This window comes from Giraffa tippelskirchi, chromosome 5 (assembly GCF_054371585.1).
Source record: "Giraffa tippelskirchi isolate mGirTip1 chromosome 5, T2T-mGirTip1v1.2.pri, whole genome shotgun sequence".
Lineage (NCBI taxonomy): Eukaryota > Metazoa > Chordata > Mammalia > Artiodactyla > Giraffidae > Giraffa > Giraffa tippelskirchi.
In genome coordinates this window covers 184,194,636-184,216,254 of record NC_137279.1, presented here as the reverse complement: position 1 = coordinate 184,216,254, position 21,619 = coordinate 184,194,636, and the positions used below count along the sequence as shown (strand labels likewise).

The 21,619-nt window shown below is 37.6% G+C and overlaps 2 protein-coding genes and 1 pseudogene across 14 annotated transcripts in view; 2 read left to right on the top strand and 1 right to left on the bottom strand.

Moving 5' to 3' along the window:
* Nucleotides 1-5,720, top strand: part of ZMYM4 (zinc finger MYM-type containing 4) — a 157,236-nt gene extending 151,516 nt beyond the window's left edge. For all 12 annotated transcript variants that reach the window (XM_081488960.1, XM_081488952.1, XM_081488950.1 and 9 more), the window contains 2 exons: nucleotides 2,144-2,273; nucleotides 3,087-5,720. In XM_081488960.1, the coding sequence (XP_081345086.1) occupies nucleotides 2,144-2,273; nucleotides 3,087-3,294 (338 nt within the window). In that variant the 3' untranslated portion in view covers nucleotides 3,295-5,720. The remainder of the gene's footprint in view (nucleotides 1-2,143; nucleotides 2,274-3,086) is intronic.
* Nucleotides 5,721-9,191: 3,471 nt separating this feature from the next.
* LOC145505865 (large ribosomal subunit protein uL23 pseudogene) lies at nucleotides 9,192-14,655 on the top strand (annotated as a pseudogene). The gene has a single exon (XR_014053326.1). The product of XR_014053326.1 is annotated as a large ribosomal subunit protein uL23 pseudogene (transcript).
* KIAA0319L (KIAA0319 like) overlaps nucleotides 13,018-21,619 on the bottom strand; it is a 118,752-nt gene continuing 110,150 nt past the window's right edge. The window contains exons 22-23 of the transcript XR_014053325.1: nucleotides 17,878-18,010; nucleotides 13,018-13,257 (exon numbers count right to left, since the gene is read on the bottom strand). The gene's annotated coding sequence lies outside the window, so the exon portion shown is untranslated. The remainder of the gene's footprint in view (nucleotides 13,258-17,877; nucleotides 18,011-21,619) is intronic.

Here is a 21,619-nt window from a genome sequence, read left to right as displayed (position 1 = left end):
AATTTGGGTAACTTTTTAAATCTACTGTTTCTAAAAGTTAGGGGTTTTTTTGACAAGAGTACTCCATTTTAGTTAACTCATTATTGACCACAGGATTTTTGTAGAAACTTAACACCTGTGGCTGGTGATTTTTATTTTGACCAGCCAGAAATTAATTCTGTTATTTCACTAACACTTTGTGGGTTATTGCATTCAGTAGTTACACTTGACACACCTGTAAAGTCTAATTTTCTTTAAACGTTGTCTTTAGTCCACTCTTCTGTAGAAGCAAAGGTGCATTCTCCAGCACCGAGTTTCCCTGTATGTATCAGCATCAATCACTATGGCCTTTTGTCTTATTTTTGTCCTAATAGTCACATTGTTTGAATCAGAACTATATTTTGAAGAACTATTATCTTCCAATACACTAGTATATATATCACTTGGAAAATCAGAGAAAGTACCTGTATAAAATTCACCAAAAAATTCTTCTTCACTCAAAATTTTTCAATGTGTCAGTTTTTTTTGTTTTCATTGTATACAAGGCTGGTACAAAAACCTAACGGAGCAAAATGTGAATGAAAGCAACAATCATAAGTTGCATAATGAATCCTTGATCAGTTTTAAACTCTTAACAACTTCACCTGTGACATTAATTGTATCACTCTCTAAAAAAGGAATTGATACGTTAATGTGTTAACGTTGTAAAATTCTGAGGGAACTTAAACCTGTCCTAGAGTATACTGCCTTCATACACAGTAGAAAAATATCAGCAGTGACTGTTTTATTAGAAGGTTTATGATCTTGCATTCTAAAAAGTCTGTTAATAATTTGTTTTTAATGTTTAAAAATTAATGTTGTTATTATGGAACTAGAAGTTATATTTATTGATTTTGAACAGAATTGCAAGTTCTGAAGTTCCCAAACTAAGCTGTTATTTCCTTGGAATAAGAGTGAAGTATATATTTTGAATGTAAGAATTTTAAATTACTGAAACTAGAATCTGTAGAGAATAATTGTGATGTTCATCTTTGTGTTTACTTTTTTCTCGGTTGCTCCTTTACTTTAGAAAATACTTATTATCTTGCTTTTTCCACCATGCATTCATACCCTCTTTCTTATATTTTGTTTATATATAGCCCTTTATGCTGTTAACTGATACTAATTCAGGAACTTCCCTGGTGGTCCAGTACCTAAGAATCCACGCTCCCCATACAGGGGTTGCAGGTGTGACCCCTGGTTGGGGAACTAGATCTCACATGCCACAACTCAAGAGTTCACATGCCACAGCTAAAGATTCCACATGTTGCAACTAAGACCTGGTTCTGCCAAAAAAATAAAAATAGATAACTTTAAAAATTTATATTAATTCAGGGAGATAGAGGCAATGGGACGTTTCCCTATTTTCTGATTAGGTGCTTGACCAGATTGGTAATAAATTTAGCTTCTTTTATGAATGAGCAGCTAGCACATTTTCTATTTAGATAGTCTCTAAATGGAAAACTGGATGACTTATGCTTAATTCAGAACTAATACAGGAAGCTGGGGAAATTTTTGGATCGGTTGTTAAAAGCGGATATAAGAATAGAAGAAAACCTTTTTCCTCAGTTTTTCAGATCCACCTAATATTCTCTTGAAGTTTGAATGGAGGAAGTGGGAAAGAGCCTGCTTTCCATGTCTTTACCCTGGCTTCTTTCTGATAACTCTTGCCTCTGCACAACTCTGTTGGTGAAAAAGGGATTGCTCTTTCCTTATCAAATGGTCAGCTTTACTGAGAATTCTTTTTCTAACAAATGATTTCATTTCTCATAATACCATAACAAATGAAAGAGACTTAAAACAAATGCCCAGTGGAAACTGGTGTCCCACAGGAGAATTATTTTCAGAGAAAGAGGTGCCAGCTTCTGTTTTGATCTCTACTACAGGAGAAGAACATGCAGAACCCTTTTTTCTCTTTATTTTGGGTAAGGATAGAAACATAAATTCTACAGGACAGGGACTTTGTTTGATTAACCCAGCACTAGTCTAGTGCTTCCATAGATCCTCAATAAATATTTGTTGAATGAGTGAGTAAGTGAAAGGAAGGGAAAGGGAGCCACATAAGTGGGTGTCTTAAGACTTGAAAGACTTTTCTAATCCTTTGATTATAATTTTCTGTCTCAAGATAAACTAACTGTTGGCAAGAGGAAACGAAATGAAGATGATGATGTTCCAGTGGGTGTGGAGATGGCAGAGAATACTGATAACCCCCTCAGATGCCCAGTCCGACTTTATGAGTTTTACCTGTCCAAATGGTAAGTGATTTTCCTCTGAACTAGATATAACACACTTCAAAAAGGAATTATTATATTTTAGATTTCAGATGCTGAAATCCCAGAAATGTAGCTGGTCTGTGACTTTAAACAAAGATTTACTTACAGTTTCATTTTTTTCCCACTTTCATATCTGCCTGGATTTTGAACCAAGAAACAAATTGCTTTATCCTGAGCATTTTTTTCCCAAAAATCTCTTAAAAAGCAAGAATCACTGTCATTGTTTGATCTTTACAACTGTTGTTTAACTTTATGTGACACCCAAACTGCTGTGAATCTGTTGTTTACATGGAAAAATAGGGGAAAGACTGTACTACTAAGTTTATAAATGAGAAAACAGGTTTTCAAGAATTGACATTTTTTGAGTGGTCTTTTTCTTACAGAAACTTTATGATTTTAAAAAGTTGTAAGATCCGCACTAAAGCAATTTTTTTTTTTTTTCAAAGAAATAAAATGACTGGGTTTGCTCTTGAGTAGAGTTGTGTGGAGTATTTTGGGGATTCATTACAGGGTATTGGGTACTGAGGATGAGTCTCAGCCATAGTGTCACTTGTGAGTTGAATGTTTTTTTGCTCCTGGTAAGTTTTAAGTACTAACACTTGTGAAGGATTTACATTTTGTCATCTACTAACAGTATACTTACTTCGAACTTGTTTATCTCTGTGGCTACATTGTTTACGGTATTAGTCATAGTACACCAGATTTGAGAGCCATTATACTTAAAGAGTAATTTACATATGTGCTGTACTCTCTGATCCCAGTTTTCTTTCTCTCTCTTTTCTTTCCTGTGGATAGTTCTGAAAGTGTGAAGCAGAGGAACGATGTGTTTTACCTTCAGCCTGAGCGCTCCTGTGTTCCAAATAGCCCCATGTGGTACTCCACGTTTCCCATAGACCCTGGGACCCTGGACACCATGTTAACACGTATTCTCATGGTGAGGGAGGTACACGAAGAACTTGCCAAAGCCAAATCAGAAGACTCTGATGTTGAATTATCAGATTAAAGTGGAAGTGGGGTTCCTATTTTCATACATGTTGGTCTGCACCAAACTGTGAATGCATCCAGCTTTGGAAAACGATAAGTCCCAAGTCCTCTTGACTGGATTATGAGATAATGGAAAACAGACAACTCATGAACCACAGTGTGGATGTACAAATGAAAATTGAAGGAAAGAATATGAACTGAGAAACATTGTTCTTTGGCAGTGATATAGTTCTTAGACATCTTCAGAATGACTAACCAATTTCTCTGAGTGGTGCATAATCTTATTTTGTTTGGGAATAACAAATTGTGGAATATTTTTAAGGAAAACTGTTGTATAAAATTCTACCATAGTAACCTTAGACCTTAGAGAGGTAGCTTCGGAGTGAAACCTTGGCTGCAGTAGGCTGCTTGGGCGAGCCCTCTGTAAAAGTCAGGGGAGCAGTCAGCACAGAGCCAAGGGTGGCGTCCGATGAGGACCGTGGGACCCAGACTTGAAGACCCAGTAAAAACACTCAGCCTTTGTTTTTTTATATTTTAAAGGTAGAGAGTGAAGTGGTCTTGATTTTGATTTTCACTGCCAAGCCAATTCTGTGAAGGATAGAAGCCTCTGGTGCTTTTGCCATAGGGTCCCTCACATCAGGGAAAAAGGCCTTCACTGCTGTTCATACAGTAATGTGTCCCCTTCACTTGCTGGCTCTAGCCTTCTCAGCTGTGGGTCTGGATGTGGGTAAATTAAGTTAAAGGGGCTGAAACTCTGCAAAATAATTATGCACAGAGAAAATCCGTGGCACTTGTTAGACCCCAAGTGTCTTGAAATGTTTGTAGAAAACCCACTAAAATGCCCACTTCTCTGGGTGTCAGCCTTTATTGCTGCTGTCTCACAGCATGAGCTGTGGTACACAGAAGTGGGGGTTCTTTTGTTTTTATTTTATCCCCAAATGGCAGCTTTCCTCCCATTGTTTTATCTTCCCGTTTCCCAAATAATTTCTGTTATTTTGTCTTTTGCACCAGTTTCTGGAGGCCCTTGTCATTTCAAAAAAAAGAGTCTCTCCTTTCTCTGGCAAACCAGTGGGTGATTCCACAGAGACACAGTGTTACTTAGCTATCAGGATTACGGTAGAAGAACTAGTATTTTCCTATATAAAGCATTGGAAGATGACCTTGTTACCCTAAGAAACTTAAAAATAGGATTCTGGGGTTAGGATACAAAGACACTGATGGTCTTGCATATATCCACAAGGTCTTCTTATAGCATTATTCCAAACTCTAGCTGTTTTAGTAGTTTGATGAGGATCAAGTCATAGGAGTGTTTGGCAAATGGATCCATTTCCTTCTTCTCCATTCTGTTTCTTCCCCACAAAATTTTGAATCAAAGCTTCTATAATATTGGCCAATCACAGAACTTCTTTAGCTGAGGTTAATTTGACCCTTTAATAGAAATGAGAGAAATCTAAAAAGCCTCTTAGAAATTTTAACCTTGAAAGACTTTACCATATGTCCCATTTTTTTAGATGGGCGTGGCAGGTGGTTTTTTTTTTAATTAAAAAATTTAAATACAATAAAAATTTTAAAGTAGGCCTTTTGACATTGTGTACTTATGGTTCTGTCCCTCTGCCTGTAACAAATCTTGTTTTTGTTACCAAGAACTATGTGAAAGAAGTAAATCTGCCCCAGTTCTGTATGATTAATTCCATCTGTGTTTGTCATTTCTGACTGGAAAACTTACTTCCAGACCTTGTTTGATATGGAGGAAAAACAATTGGATTGTCTGATAAGTCTGCCAATAAACTATCCAAAAACATCAGGTGTAATAGTCCCCACTAATGAAATTTTATGGTTTATATAAACACTAATGTTTTCCCTTCTGTAGAAATGCAAATTTATGGCATAGTAGATAAACTATTATGAAACACTAGAGAGAAAGGAAAAAATTCTGTATCTTTTAATTGAGAACAGCCAATATCTGGGTAAATGACTGTATCAAGATGTCAATTGCATGTTAGTCCACAGAGTTGTCCAGATCCTGGAATAATTTGTAAAAGAAAATACTGATTCATTATTGGCCATTCCTCATAAGCATAGCTGTTGATGTGTGTGTCCGGTTATTTGCTTTTTAAATTTTATTAAAATTATGTAAAATTATTTTTTTTTCCCCCCAGGGGAGGAAAAAATATCAAACAAGAGAAACATTAAATTATCTGTTCTTTTTTGTTTTTTAAACGCTTTCGGGTTTTCACCTTGCAGAAACCACAGAAATATTCCCTTAGAATAAAATAGTATATTTGTATTTGATGGGTGAATTATTCATTTTCTTTATGTCTTGAAAGAATTTTAAATATTTTTTTCTGTTTGACCCTATTGGTATGATCCAACAGATGGTATATTACAAAGAAAGAGATCAGTTTTCAGAAAATAAATTATTTGGTTTTTACTCAGTCCAGAAAACATTGTTTCATTGCAAAATCTTTTCAGTTGTTTTTTTTACCCCCATCAAAGACTTATTCTGATTTTTAATCTGTTACTGTACTCAAAGCCCTGAAAGCTAAAGTATCAAGTATTAGGTTGGTGCAAAAGTAAACTGCGGTTTTGCATTGTTGAACTTTGCTGTTTGATATTAATGAGTACATTCTTAAATGTGGTTATATTATACATCATTTTAATGCACATTTCTTAATTTTTTTGCTAATGACTTATTGCTGTTTATATTTGTTTTAGACTAGGGAAATGATGATATTAGACAAAAAAGCAAATTCTAGCAATTTTCTTACTCAAGTTCAAAATGGCTCGTAAAGCAGTAGAGACAGCTCACAACATCAACAACGCATTTGGCCCAGGAACTGGTGGTTCAAGAAGTTTTGCAAAGGAAACAAGACCCTTGACAATGAGGAGTGCAGCGTTCGGCCGTGGGAAGTTGACAACAACAAATTGAGAGGATCATCGAACCTGATCCTCTTACAACTACGCAAGAAGTTGCCGAAGAACTCAGTGTGGACCACTCTATGGTCATTTGGCATTTGAAGCAAATTGGAAAAGTGAAAAAGGTTGGTAAGTGGGTGCCTCACTTATCTTGTGACTTACTGCAAATCAAAAAAATTGTCATTTTGAAGTGTCATCTTAATTCTACACAACTACAGCAAACCATTTCTTGATCAGATTATGACATGTGATGAAAAGTGGACTTTATACAAGGCAACAACCAGCTCAGTGGTTGGATCGAGAAGAAGCCACAAAGCACTTCCCAAAGCTAAGCTTGAACCGAAAAAAGGTCGTGGTCTCTGGTGGTCTGCTGCCCATCTGATTCACTGTGGCTTTCTGAATCCCATCAAAACCATTACATCTGAGACATATGCTCAACAATTTGATGAGATGTGCCGAAAACTGCATTGCCTACAGCCAGCACTGGTTACCAGAAAGGACCCGATTCTGCACGACAACACCTCCAACACTTCAAAAGTTGAACGAATTGGGCTATGAAGTTTTGCCTCATCTGTCACCTTCACCTGACCTCTCACTAACCATCACTTCTTCAAGCATCTCAACACCTTTTTACAGAGAAAATGATTCCACAACCAGCAGGAGGCAGAAAATGCCTTCCAAGAGTTCTTCGAAGCCTAAAGCACAGATTCTTATGCAATGGGAATAAATTTATCTCTCATTGGCAAAAATGTGTTGATTGCAGTGATTCCGATTTTGACTAATAAAGATGTGCTTGATCCTAGTTACAATGATTTAAAATTCATAATCCGAAACCGCAATTATGTTTGCATCAACCTGATATGTACTTCATTTTAGGCAGACTTTTTTTTAGATTTACGCAGCTTACCTAGTTCAACTTGAATCATTTTGAAATCATGAGATTAGAATAAAGAATATATTCTTAAGTATGAATACATATTTAATTTGGGAATGTAAGACTAAATGGCGTTTTCCTTAGACTCTAGTTATCTTGGTATTGTGCAAATATACCTTCAAATTCCACATAGATTGTTTCTACCTAGCTGCCTTGTGGCATTCCTATTTTTTAACAAAGTTTTCTGAAAAGTTTTAAGTTAAAATGAAATTATGTAAATGAATCCCAGTTTTTTTGTTAAATTCAAATTTTAATTTTCTATGCAAATAGAAAAAGTCCCTGTGATTCTGAGTTGGAATAAGCAACAATACCCCCAATTCCTCCTGTCTATCATCATCATACTAGATTTCATCATTGAAAAACAAATAATTGTGAGCCATTGTTACAGAGTGGGAAGATTGGAAGCTCTGGAGCCTTGTCTTTCTACTTTACTGTTTGTATAGCTTTAAGTTAGTTACCTAACCTCTCTGTGCCTCAGTTTTCTCTTAAACTGGGAATAATATCAACTTCTGTAAGTTGTGCTTGGAACATACTAGCACAACTAGTATGTTGTGCTGTTTTTTACTATAACATCTGCAAATTCTAGGCATATAGTAAGATTTTAAATAAATGCTAATTCCTCCACCACAGCCTGAATTTTCACTAAATTCAGTGCTTCAGATTCTGCAAAACATAATACACAGCATCATCAATTCTATGTATTGGAATGAACTGTTTAGAATAACTAAAGACTATATACACTAAATCATACATTCTTCACTCATGTGCTTGCTTACATGCATATAAATTGTAATCAACATTACAGACATCCTTTGATACACTTCACTACATTGAAAAAAGTAAATAATACATGGTATATCAATGGACACAGGAAGAGTATGTGATCATTTACCTTCTTTTTAATTGAAATTCTGAATCGGTGAGATTTCATTTGACAGTAGTTACATACCATCATATAGGAAGAAGGCTGCTGTACAATGTGCATCCTCACCCTTCTTCCTCATTACGGAACCCGCATCCCCCTACATTTTGGGTAGGCAGTAGCTTCCGGGTAAGTGACTCTCTTTTCCAGCCTATCTGCAACTGGATGTAAACAAGTGACTAGGTTTTGACCAGTGGGATGGAGACAGAAGTACATAACAACCAGGCCACATCCTTAAAAGGGAAGAGTTTGCCCTCCTTTTTAATTTTCCTTTCCCCATGCACCAGAATGTGAATGTAGTCAGTCAGTGGTCATGGCAAACCGGTTTTTTCTATGTGGGAAAGGGCTATATATCAAAAGTACGGTAACTATATGGGGCACCCACTTACCCCCTGAACTGCCTACTAGCTCAGACCTTCACATAAAAAAAGAAACCTTCCATCTTACTGAAGCCATCATTATTTGGTTTCTGCTAAAGTAGCCAAACCAGTATCCTCACAGACCTACTGTGCCCAGTATCATGCTACTGCTTAATACAAAACTGGAAGTTCTGATCCAGAGTACAAAGAGCTTCTCAATATTGCCAAGTGAGAAAACCCATTATGTTTAAGTCATTATTTTCAGATATAGAAACATCTGTGCAAAAAAAGCCGAGAGAGGGAATTCTCTGGCAGTCCAGTGGTTAGGACTCCTTGCTTTCACTGCTGTGGGCCTGTGTTCAACTCCTGGTCAGGGAACTTAAGATCCCAAAAGCCATGCCATGGAGCCAAAAAATAAAAAAACCAAGAGAAAAACGTACCATTAAAAGTAAGGCTGCTGCTGTTGTGCACAGTTGGTCCAACTCTGCAGCGCCATGGACTGTGGCTTCAGGCTCCTCTGACCGTGGAATTTTGCAAAGAAGAAACCGGAGCCGGTTGCCATTTCCTACAACAGGGAATCTTCAACCCAGGGATCAAACCCAGATCTCTTGTGTCTCCTGCATTGGATTCTTTACCGCTGTACCATCTGGAAAGCCCTAAGTTTAAGGTTGCTAACCATAAAATGTTTATCAAAAAGCATATTTCCCCAAGAGCAGTACCCAATTAAATAACGTAATTAAAAGGAAAAGATAACTAATTAAAAAAAAAACATACTGTTAGAGTAGCAATGCAAACTGTACAGTATTTAATTATTAATCGTATCTGTAAAGGATGACAGACATGACAGGCTGTGAGAAGATACTTGTGTAAGATCACCAAAGGATTTACACCTAGAATATAGAAAAACTGCTAAATTGTAAAGAAAGTTAAACAAAGATATTTCATAGATCAGTTCAGTCGCTCAGTCCTGTCCGACTCTTTGTGACCCCACGGACTACAGCACGCCAGGCGTGCCTGTCCACCACCAACTCCCGGAGCTTACTCAAACTCCTGTCCATTGAGTCGGGTGATGCCATCCAACCATCTCATCCTATGTCGTCCCCTTCTCCTCCTTTCAATCTTTCCCAGCATCAGGGTCTTTTCAAATGAGTCAGTTCTTCGCATCAAGTGGCCAAAGTATTGGGAGTTTCAGCTTCAGCATCAGTCCTTCCAATGAATACTCAGGATTGATTCTCTTTAGGATGGACTGGTTGGATCTCTTTGCAGTCCAAGGGACTCTTGAGAGTCTTCTCCAACACCACAGTTCAAAAGCATCAATTCTTCGGCGCTCAGATTTCTTTATAGTCCAACTCTCACATCCATACATGACTACTGGAAAATCCATAGCTTTGACTAAACAGACCTTTGTCAGCAAAGTAAAGTCTCTGCTTTTTAATATGCTGTCCAGGTTGGTCATAACTTTTCTTCCAAGGAGTAAGCATCTTTTAATTTCATGGCAGCAGTCACCATCTGCAGTGATTTTAGAGCCCAGAAAAATAAAGTTAGTCACTGTTTCCACTGTTTTCCCACCTATTTACCATGAAGTGATGCATCAGATGCCATGATCTTAGTTTTCTGAATGTTGAGCTTTAAGCCAACTTTTTCCACTCTCCTCTTTCACTTTCATCAAGAGGCTCTTTAGTTCACTTTCTGCCATAAGGGTGGTGTCATCTGTATATCTGAGGTTATTGATATTTCTCCTGGCAATCTTGATTCCAGCTTGTGCTTCCTCCAGCCCAGCGTTTCTCATGATGTACTCTACATATAAGTTAAATAAGCAGGGTGACAATATACAGCCTTGACGTACTCCTTTTCCTATTTGGAACCAGTCTGTTGTTCCATGTCCAGTTCTAACTGTTGCTTCCTGACCGGCATACAGGTTTCTCAAGAGGCAGGTCAGGTGGTCTGGTATGCCCATCTCTTTCAAAATTTTCCAGTTTGTTGTGATCCACACAGTCAAAGGCTTTGGCATAGTCAATAAAGCAGAAATAGATGTTTTTCTGGAACTCTCTTTTTCGATGATCCAGCGGATGTTGGCAATTTGATCTCTGGTTCCTCTGCCTTTTCTAAAACCAGCTTGAACATCTGGAATTTCACTGTTCATGTATTGCTGAAGCCTGGCTTGGAGAATTTTAAGCATTACTTTACTAGCATCTGAGATGAGTGCAATTGTGTGGTAGTTTGAGCATTCTTTGGCATTGCCTTTCTTTGGGATTGGAATGAAAACTGATCTTTTCCAGTCCTGTGGCCACTGCTGAGTTTTCCAAATTTGCTGGCATATTGAGTGCAGCACTTTCACAGCATCATCTTTCAGGACTTGAAATAGCTCAACTGGAATTCCATCATCTCCACTAGCTTTGTTCATAGTGATGCTTCCTAAGGCCCATTTGACTTCACATTCCAGGATGTCTGTCTCTAGGTGAGTGATCACAGCATCGTGATTATCTGGGTCGTGAAGATCTTTTTTGTACAGTTCTTCTGTGTATTCTTGCCACCTCTTCTTAGTATCTTCTGATTCTGTTAGGTCCCTACCATTTCTGTTCTTTATTGAGCCTGTCTTTGCATGAAATGTTCCCTCAGTATCTCTAATTTTCTTGAAGAGATTTCTAGTCTTTCCCATTCTATTATTTGCCTCTATTTCTTTGCATTGATTGCTGAGGAAGGCTTTCTTATCTCTCCTTGCTATTCTTTGGAACTCTGCATTCAAATGTGTATATCTTTCCTTTTCTCCTTTGCTTTTCACTTCCCTTCTTTTCACAGCTATTTGTACGGCCTCCTCAGACAGCCGTTTTGGTTTTTTGCATTTCTTTTTCTTGGGGATGGTCTTGTTTCCTGTCTCCTGTACAATGTCACAAACCTCTGTCCATAGTTCTTCAGGCACTCTATCAGATCTAGTCCCTTAAATCTATTTGTCACTTCCACTGTATAATCATAAGGGATTTGATTTAGGTCATACATGAGTGGTCTAGTGGTTTCCCCTACTTACTTCAAGTTAAGTCTGAATTTGGCAAGAAGGAGTTCATGATCTGAGCCACAGTCCACTCCCAGTCTTGTTTTTGCTGACTGTATAGAGCTTCTCCATCTTTGGCTGCCAAGAATATAATCAATCTGATTTCGGTGTTGACCATCTGGTGATGTCCATGTGTAGAGTCTTCTCTTGTGTTGTTGGAAGAGGGTGTTTGCTATGACCAGGGCATTCTCTTGGCAAAACTCTGTTAGCCTTTGCCTCTTCATTCTGTACTCCAAGGCCAAATTTGCCTGTAACTCCAGGTATTTCCTGACTTCTACTTTTGCATTCCAGTCCCTTCTAATGAAAAGGACATCTTTTTTGGGTGTTAGCTCTAGAGGGTCTTGTAGGTCTTCATAGAACCGTTCAGCTTCTTCAGCGTTACTGATCGGGGCATAGACTTGGATTACTGTGATATTGAATGGTTTGCCTTGGAAATGAACAGAGATCATTCTGTTGTTTTTGAGATCGCATCCAAGTACTGCATTTTGGACTCTTTTGTTGACTATGATGGCTACTCCATTTCTTCTAAGGGATTCTTGCCCACATTTCATAGATGAGGAGCCCAACAGGGTAAGCAAATACACGAAGAGGTGTTCAAACTCATCAGTAATCAAGAGATTTTTTTTTTTTTTTTAGGAACTATCACTTTACATCCTTAAGACTAGCCAAAATTAGAAAAAGAAAAAGGATAATATCAACTGGTGCTGGTGATACAGGGATATTAACACCCTTATATATTGCTATAATAAATGTAGAACTGTTTACCCATTCTAGAGTCAATCTTGGACATTAAGTTAAAGAAGTTTGGTAGATTTTACAAAGAAGTTTACCCTTTCCTCTTGTTAAATAAATGATTATTATTAAATGTGTTTTTCATTATATATGTCCATGTAATTTTTATCTTTATTCATTTGCCAAAATACCTTGGTGGAGTTTTCTAATGTTGAACCATCATCCCTGCACTCCTTTATGAAATCCTAATGTGATTTATATACAGGATTAGTTATATAACTTCTATCAAGGTAAAGATAATACCTTCCATTCCTAGTTTGCCCTGAATTTTTCTTTAAATTTTAAGTAAGTGTTGAGCTTACCAAAGGCCTTTTTTTTTTCTTTTTGCATTTTTAAAATAATACTCACCTTACTTTTCTGTCTTCATTCATGTTGTGAAGCACATTGAAAGCTTCTTACATTCCTTGGATAAACTCTTGTTATGTTTACATATTTTGGCTAGCTAATATCTTATTCGGTTCTGTTTTTACATCAATAATCACAAGTGACTATATTTTTTCTCTTTGAATGATTTTTGAATATTTTTCTCTTTGATTTCTCATCTGATTTTGGAATCACTGTTAGAAAAAGAAATAGGTAAGTTTTATTCTTCCAATTTGTGGAACAGCTTATATAGAACTTATATTCTTGAGAGTGTAGTCAAACTACAAAAGTTTTTTTCTACTTTTTGGGCATTCCATGTGACACACAGGATTTTAGTTCCCCAACCACAGGTGGAACCTGCACCCTCAGCAGTGGAGGTGCAATGTATTAACCACTGGACCACGAGGGAAGTCCATATAAAATTTTAATTGTTTTTTAGCTTTTCATGAAGATGGCGCCGAAGGCGAAAAAGGAAGCCCCTGCCCCTCCTAAAGCTGAAGCCAAAGCAAAGGCTTTGAAGGCCAAGAAAGCAGTGTTGAAAGGTGTCCACAGCCGCAAGAAAAAGAAGATCCGGACGTCACCCACCTTCAGGCGGCCCAAAACACTGCGGCTCAGGAGGCAGCCCAAATATCCTCGGAAGAGCGCCCCTAGGAGAAACAAACTTGACCACTATGCCATCATCAAATTCCCCCTCACCACCGAGTCAGCCATGAAGAAAATAGAAGACAACAACACACTGGTATTCATTGTGGATGTCAAGGCTAACAAGCACCAAATTAAACAGGCTGTGAAGAAGCTCTATGACATTGACGTGGCTAAGGTCAATACTCTGATCAGGCCTGATGGAGAGAAGAAGGCATATGTTCGACTGGCTCCTGACTATGATGCTTTGGATGTTGCCAACAAAATTGGGATCATCTAAACTGAGTCCAGCTGGCTAATTCCAAATATAAAAGTTTTCACTATGTAAAAAAAAAAAAAAAATTTAATTGTTTTTTAAATTACTGTAAAGGGATTTTGGTTTATTTAATGCCATTTTGTTTTATTTAATGCTCATTCATCTACTAAAGTTTTTATGTCTTATCAATTTGGTTTTTTTTTGTAATTTTCTGAGTTTGATCTATATGTTCAGGTTTATTAGCATATGTTTCATAATTCCATCTTCCATTCTATATTTCTTGTTATTTTGTTTGGATTTTCTCTTTTTCCTGATCTGCCTTTTTAAAAATTTTTATTGGAGTATAGTTGATTTACAATATTGTTTTAGTTTCTGCTGTACAGCGAAGTGAATCATATATAGCTACTTTTTTAAAGATTCTTTTCCCATGTAAGTCATTACAGAGTATTACGTAGAATTCCTTGTACTATACCCTAGGTCCTTGTTAGTTTTCTATTTTATATAGTATGTGTATGTCAATCCCAATCTCTCAATTTATCCTTCCCCCCTCTTTTCCCCCATGGTAATCATAAGATTGTTTTATACATCAGTGCCTCTGTTTCTGTTTTGCAAATAAGTTCATTTGTACTGTTTTTAAAGATTCCGTGTATAAGTGATATATTTGTGTTTGTCTGACTTACATCACTCCGTATGACAATCTCTAGATCTGTTCATGTAATAGTGATGTTGAGCATCTTATGCTTTTTAAACATCTGTATATCTGCTTTGAAGCAACGTGTATTTAGATCTTCCACCCATTTTTTGACTCGGTTTTTTTGTTTGTTTTTTGTTACTGAGCTGCATAAGCTGTTTGTATACTTTGGAGATTGATACATGTTGGAGAAAATGCTTGCATTTTCTCCCATTCTATGGACTATATTTTGGTTTTATTTATGATTTCCTTTGCTGTGCAAAACTTTTAAGTTTAATTAGGTCCCATTTGTTTTTGTTTTTATTTTCATTACTCTAAGGAGATGAATCAAAAAAAATCTTGCTTCAGTTTATGTCAGTGTTCTGCCTATTTCTAAGAGTTTTATAGTATTCAGCCTTACACTTAGTCTGTAATCCATTTTATTTTTGTGTACAGTGTTAGGGAGTGTTCTGATTTCATTCCTTTACATGTGGCTGCCCAGTTTTCCCAGCACCATTTGTTGAAGACTGTCTTTTCTCCGTTGTATATTCTCACTCCCTTTGTCACAGATTAGACCATAGGTGTGGGGTCTATCTCTGGCCTTTCTGCCCCACTCCATTGCTCTATATTTGCTTTTATGTCAGTACCATGCTGTCTTGATTACTGTAGCTTTGTAGTGTAATGTGAAGTCAGGGAACCTGATTTCTCCAGCCCCATTTTTCTTGCTCAAGATGGCTTTGACTATTTGAGGTCTTTTGTGTTTCTGTACAAATTGTAAAATTTTTTGTTGTAATTCTGTGGGAAATGTCACTGGTAATTTGACATTGAGTCTGGAGATTGCTTTGGGTAGTATAGCCATTTTGATGATACTGATTCTTCCAATCCAAGAACATGGTATTATCTCTCCAAGCATTTGTGTCATCTTTGATTTCTTTCATCAGTATTATAGTTTTCTGAATACAAGTCTTTTCCCTCCTCAGGAGGGTTTATTCCTAGGTATTTATTCTTTTTGGTGCAGTGGTAAATGAGACTGTTTCATTAATTTCTCTTTCTGATCTTTTATTGTTAGCGTTTAGTAATCCAAGAGATTTCTGTGCATTAATTTTATTTCTGTGTATTAATATGTTATAAAGTTTGCAGCTTTACCAGATTCAGTGATGAGCTCTAGCAGTTTTCTGGTAGTATGTTTAGGATTTTCTATGTATAGTCTCATGTCATCTGCAAATAGTGAAAGTTTTACTTTTCACTTTGGATTCCTTTTATTTCTGTTTCAATTGCCTTGCTAGAACTTGCGAAACTATGTTGAATAAAAGTGGTGAGAGGGGACATCCTTGTCTTGTTCCTGATCTTAGAGGAAATGCTTTCAGTTTTTCACTGTTGAGAAAACTGGATTTGACAAACTACATATGCTCTGGGTTTGTCATATGTGACCTTAATTATGTTGAGTTATGTTCTCTTTATGCCTGATTTCTGTAGGATTTTTATCGTAAATCGATATTGACTTTTATCAAAAACCTTTTCTGCAACTCTTGAGATGATCATATGGTTTTTATCCTTCAGTTTGTTAATGTGGTGTATCACATTGATTTGTGGATAATGAAACCCCTTTTGCATCCTTGCGATAAATCCCACTTAATCATGGTATATGATCCTTTTAATGTATTGTTGGATTTGGTTTGCTAGTATTTTGTTGAAGATTTTTGTATCTGTGTTCATCAGTGATATTGGCCTGTAATTTTCTTATTTTGTGGTATCTTTGTCTGGTTTTGCTATCAGGGTGATTGATGGTGGCCTCACAGAATGAATTTGGGAGTGTTCCTTTCTCTGCAGTTTTTTGGAAGCTTCAGAAGGACAGCTGTTAACTCTTCTGTAAATGTTTGATAGCGGGACTTCCTGGTGGTCCCGTGACTAAGACTCCATTAACTCCCAGTGCAGGGGACCCAGGTTAGATCCCTGGTCTGAGAACTAGATCCCACATGCCACAGCTATGGCCACAGCTAAATGTTTTATAGAATTTGCCTGTGAAGCCATCTGGTCCTGAATTGTTGTTTGTTGGAAGCTATTTTAATCAGTTTCAATTTCAGTACTTGTTATTGGTCTGTTTATATTTTTTATTTCTTGTTTAGTCTTGGAAGATTGTACCTTTCTATGAATTTGTCCCCCTAGAAGAAATGGACAGATTCATAGGCATATAGTTGCTTGTAGTAGCTCTTATGAGCCTTTATACTTATGTGGTGTCAGTTTAACTTCTTTTTCATTTGTAATTTTATTGACTTGAACCCTTTCCCTTTTTTTCTTGATGAGTCTGGTTAAAAGTTTATCAATTTTGTTTACTTTTTAAAGAACCAACTTTTCATTGATCTTTTCTGTTGTTTTCTTCATCTCTATTTTATTTATTTCTGCTCTGATCGTTATGATTTCTTTCCTTCTAATTTGGGTTTGTTTGTTCTACTCTTTCCAGCTGCTTTAGGTCTAAGGTTAGATTGTTTGAGGTTTTTCTTGTATCCTGAAGTAAGATTGTTTTGCTATAAATTTCCCCTCTTAGAATGGCTTTTGCTGTGTCCCATAGGTTTCTGAACATCATGTTTTCATTGTCATTTTGTCTCCATGTATTTTTTTTAAAATTTCTTTGGTGATCCATTTGTTTTTTAATAACATATTGTTGTCTCTATGTGTTTATGTTACAGTTTTTTCCCCTGTAATTTATTTCTAATCTTATAGCATTGTGGTTGGAAACGATGCTTGATATGACTTGTTTTCTTAAATTTACCAAGGTTTAATTTGTGGCTAATATGTGGTATATCCTGGAGAATGTTCCACTGTGCCCTTGAGGAGAAAGTATATTCTGCTGCCTTCAGATGGAGTGTTCCAAAAATATCAATTAAGTTCATCTGGTCTATTGTGTCATTTTAGGCCTGTGTTTCCTTATTGATTTCCTATCTGGATGACCTGTCCACTGGTGTAAGTGGGGTGTTAAAGTCGCTGTTGATTTTAATCTGTTTTGTCCCATCGTGAGGATCGCTTACTCCAGCTTTGTTGTGGTTTCTATTTTCATGGAATACCTTTTTCAATCCCCTCACTTTCAGTCTGTATGTGTCCCTATCTCTGAAGTGGGTCTCTTGTAGACAGCATATATGTGGGTCTTATTTTTGTATCTATTCAGCCAGTCTGTATCTTTTGGCTGGAACATTTAATCCATTTACATTTAAGGTAATTATTGATATGCATGTTCCTACTGACATTTTCTTCATTGCTTTGGATTTGTTTTTGTAGGTCTTTTTTCCTCCTGTCTTCTCTTGTGATTTGAATGACCACCTTTGGCATTGTGTGTGTGTACAGTAGTTTTTCGGTTTGCCATTCCCATGAGATTTTGATATAGCAGTCTGTATATACACAAAGTTGTTTTAAGTTGCTGGTCTCTTTCCTGCCTAGAGAAGTTCCTTCAGTATTTGTTGTCAAGTTGGTTTGCTGGTGCTGGATTCTCTTAGCTTTTGCTGTTCTTAAAGCTTTTGATTTCTCCACTGAATCTGAATGAGAGCCCTGTTGGGTAGAGTATTCTCAGCTGTAGGTTTTTCCCTTCATCACTTTAAATGTATCGTGCCATTCTCTCATGGCCTGTAGAGTTTCTGCTGAAAAATCAGCGGATAACCTTATGGAGACTCCCTTGTATGTTATTTGTTGTTTTTTGATCAGACTTACCTATCTTAAAAACCTTTCCAGGAACCATCACTTGGTTTTGTCAGTCTTCTCTTTTCCACCTCTGATTTTGTAACTATTTTTCCTCTCTCGTTTTTTTCCCTTGCTGTTTATTCCTTTTTCTGTTGCTTTAGTCCTAAATTTTGGGGTTTTAAAAAGAGAATTCATATTGAGTTGAGTCCTTCATATTTTTTTACTAATTTATGTATATCAGTATAGTCTCATATATCCCTATTTTATTAATTATAATTTGATACTCAAATTGCCCTAGGTTTAATCAGTAGAAACAATACATGCTTATATAACTATATATGTAACTATATATAACTATTTATCATCTATCTATCTATCTTAACCTGTGAGTTCATATCAATTCTTCCAATTTGAGTTCACTACCTCGGGGTTCTTTCTAGCCTCTTCCTTTTTCACACTCATAAACCCTTTAAGAGTGAGAAAACTGTCTCACATTACACTCAGTATGTGTATTACTTTTCTCAATCACTTAACGTTTTGCACAAGGTACTCAGTCACCCCGACTCCAGCCACCCACTGTGTCACCTGCCCTGCTGCTGGGCTGCTTCACTGCGGCCCCTTCACCAGTGGGCTTCCATGGGCCCCAGGTCCCCCAGTTACTCCCTTCAGATGCATTTGTTCCTTTAATCACTAATGTCCGTGCAGGAAGGGCAAGTGACGATGGAAAATAAGGGGTGAATCTATCTTCAGTGAAGATGTTTACGTTCATTTTAACTAATGCTATTACAAGGTATTTCTGCCATTATTTCACAATTTCCCCCACCTCCCCTTGCTTTCCATTGGGTGGCAATGGAAAATTTCCTTTTACATGTTTAAAAAGTTACACATTCTACTATTTTAAATTGATGTTACTCAATACAAAACATGATTGTTTTCTCCTTGGTTTCTTTAACTGTCATCTAAATCTTCTAATAAGATTTAGTCTTTGCAACCTTACCATGTTGATATTTTTTAGAGTTTTGGCTCTGGATTGTTAATATATTTCATTGTTTTCCTTTCCTTCTCCTTCCTCTCTTTTCCCGTCATCTTGATCCTCTTCAACTTATGTGTTATGTCCCAATAAACCCAGTAAAGTTGAAAATATTTTAAGAAAGCATTTATCACCCCTAACCTCAATGTCATAGCTTAGCGATTCTACCTTAAAGGTGCCCAGAACACTTAAATTAGCCTGCACTAACATTAATTGGGTAATACCATTTTCTTGTTGTTTTTGTTTAGTTGCTAAGTCATGTCTGACTCTTTGCTACCCCATAGATTGTAGCCTGCCAGGCTCCTCTGTCCATGGGATTTCCCAGGCAAGAATATTGGAGTGAGTTGCCATTTCCTTCCCCAGGGAATCTTTCTGACACAGGGATTGAACTCTTGACTCCTGCATTGCAGGTGGATTCTTTACTGCTTTGCCATTGGGGATTGTACACAAAGCCTATTCTATAATAAAGTGTTGACTATCTCATGTAATTTATTGAATATGGTACTGAAAGTGAGAAACAGATGGGTTGTATAGATATAGAATAGTTACAATGTATTGGTTGTTTACCCTTCTGATCTGTGGCAATTGGGCGCTGTGGCTGCTGCCACTGCCCAGCATCACAAGCAGGTGTCCTACATTTTGCTAGCCCAGGAAAGATTAAAATTCAAAATTCGAGTGACTTCCTTGGTGGTCCAGTGGTTAGGATTTCACCTTCTAAGGCACGGGGTACAGGATCAATCCCTGGTCAGGGAGGTAAGATCCCACATACTTTGTGGCCAAAAAGCCAAAACAAAAAAATATGGTAAAAAAAGTCTAAAGACTTTAAAAAATGGTCCACATTTTTTTTAAATCTTCAAAATAAAAAAATACAAAATTTGGTAGTTTCTACTGAATCTGTATCATTTTTATATCATCATAAAGTTGAAAAATCTTAAACCATTTTAAGTTGGAAACCATCTGTACAAACTTTGCCAAATAATTTATTTGCTCACTCATGCTTCCTATATATCTTTCCATGTCTAAATTTACTTTTCATATTTTGTAGAATTTTTTAAATTATTTATGTTTGGGCCTTTGCTGTGCAAGGGCTTTCTCTAGTTGTGGCGAGTGGGGGCTCCTCTTCACTGCAGTGTGCGGGCTTCTCATTGCAGACCATGGGCTCTGGGCACACGGCCTTTAGTGGTGATGGTGCTCAGGCTTAGTCGCTCTGCGGCACGTGGGCTCTTGCAGGCAGGCAGATTCTTAACCAGTGGGCCACCAGAGAAGTCTCTCTTTTTCATATTTAACCACTTCTTCTAAGTACATTTTAAGTGGATCTATTGGAAAAAAATTTGAAGCCTTGTATCCCTGAGAATATTTTTTATTCTACTTTCATGTTTAAGTTTGTCTTGCTATAAATTTTGAGTTCAGCTACATTCTTTTCCTTCAGCATTTTGGAAACATGATTTGTCTTTTTTCGTCTGAGGATACTGTGAAGAAACCTGATGTCAATCTGTTTCTTGTTCTTTTGCCATTGATCTGCCATTTCTCTCTGGGAGCTTTCAGAATTTTTCAGTTTCTTAGATGGTCTTAATTCTCTTACTACAATGTTTATGGTATGTTTTTCTTAATCATTCATAAGTTCCTTCATCTTTAATTCTCATCAACCTAATACTATTTCTTCAAATATTTCCTTCTTTCTTCGTCTTCTCAGACTCCCATTTACTCAGATGTCATGTCAGCACTTCTACTCTGCCGGTGTGTGTGTGTGTGTGTGTGTGTGTGTGTGTGTGTGTGTGTGTGTGTGTGTGTGTGTGTGTGTGTGTGTGTGTGTGTGTGTGTGTGTGTGTGTGTGTGTGTGTGTGTGTGTGTGTGTGTGTGTGTGTGTGTGTGTGTGTGTGTGTGTGTGTGTGTGTGTGTGTGTGTGTGTGTGTGTGTGTGTGTTTCCCTGTTCTAACCCCTTCCTGCTTTCCTGCTTCCTTGTGTGTGTGTGTGTGTGTGTTTCCCTGTTCTAACCCCTTCCTGCTTTCCTGCTTCCTTGTGTGTGTGTGTGTGTGTGTGTGTTTCCCTGTTCTAACCCCTTCCTGCTTTCCTGCTTCCGTGTGTGTGTGTGTTTCCCTGTTCTAACCCCTTCCTGCTTCCGTGTGTGTGTGTGTGTGTGTGTTTCCCTGTTCTAACCCCTTCCTGCTTTCCTGCTTCCTTGTGTGTGTGTGTGTGTTTCCCTGTTCTAACCCCTTCCTGCTTTCCTGCTTCCTTGTGTGTGTGTGTGTGTTTCCCTGTTCTAACCCCTTCCTGCTTTCCTGCTTCCTTGTGTGTGTGTGTGTTTCCCTGTTCTAACCCCTTCCTGCTTCCGTGTGTGTGTGTGTGTGTGTGTGTGTTTCCCTGTTCTAACCCCTTCCTGCTTTCCTGCTTCCGTGTGTGTGTGTGTGTGTGTGTGTTTCCCTGTTCTAACCCCTTCCTGCTTTCCTGCTTCCTTGTGTGTGTGTGTGTGTGTTTCCCTGTTCTAACCCCTTCCTGCTTCCGTGTGTGTGTGTGTGTGTGTGTGTTTCCCTGTTCTAACCCCTTCCTGCTTTCCTGCTTCCGTGTGTGTGTGTGTGTGTTTCCCTGTTCTAACCCCTTCCTGCTTTCCTGCTTCCTTGTGTGTGTGTGTGTGTGTGTTTCCCTGTTCTAACCCCTTCCTGCTTCCTTGTACGTGTGTGTGTGTGTCTGTGTGTTTCCCTGTCCTCTAACCCCTTCCTGCTTCCTTGTGTGTGTGTGTGTTTC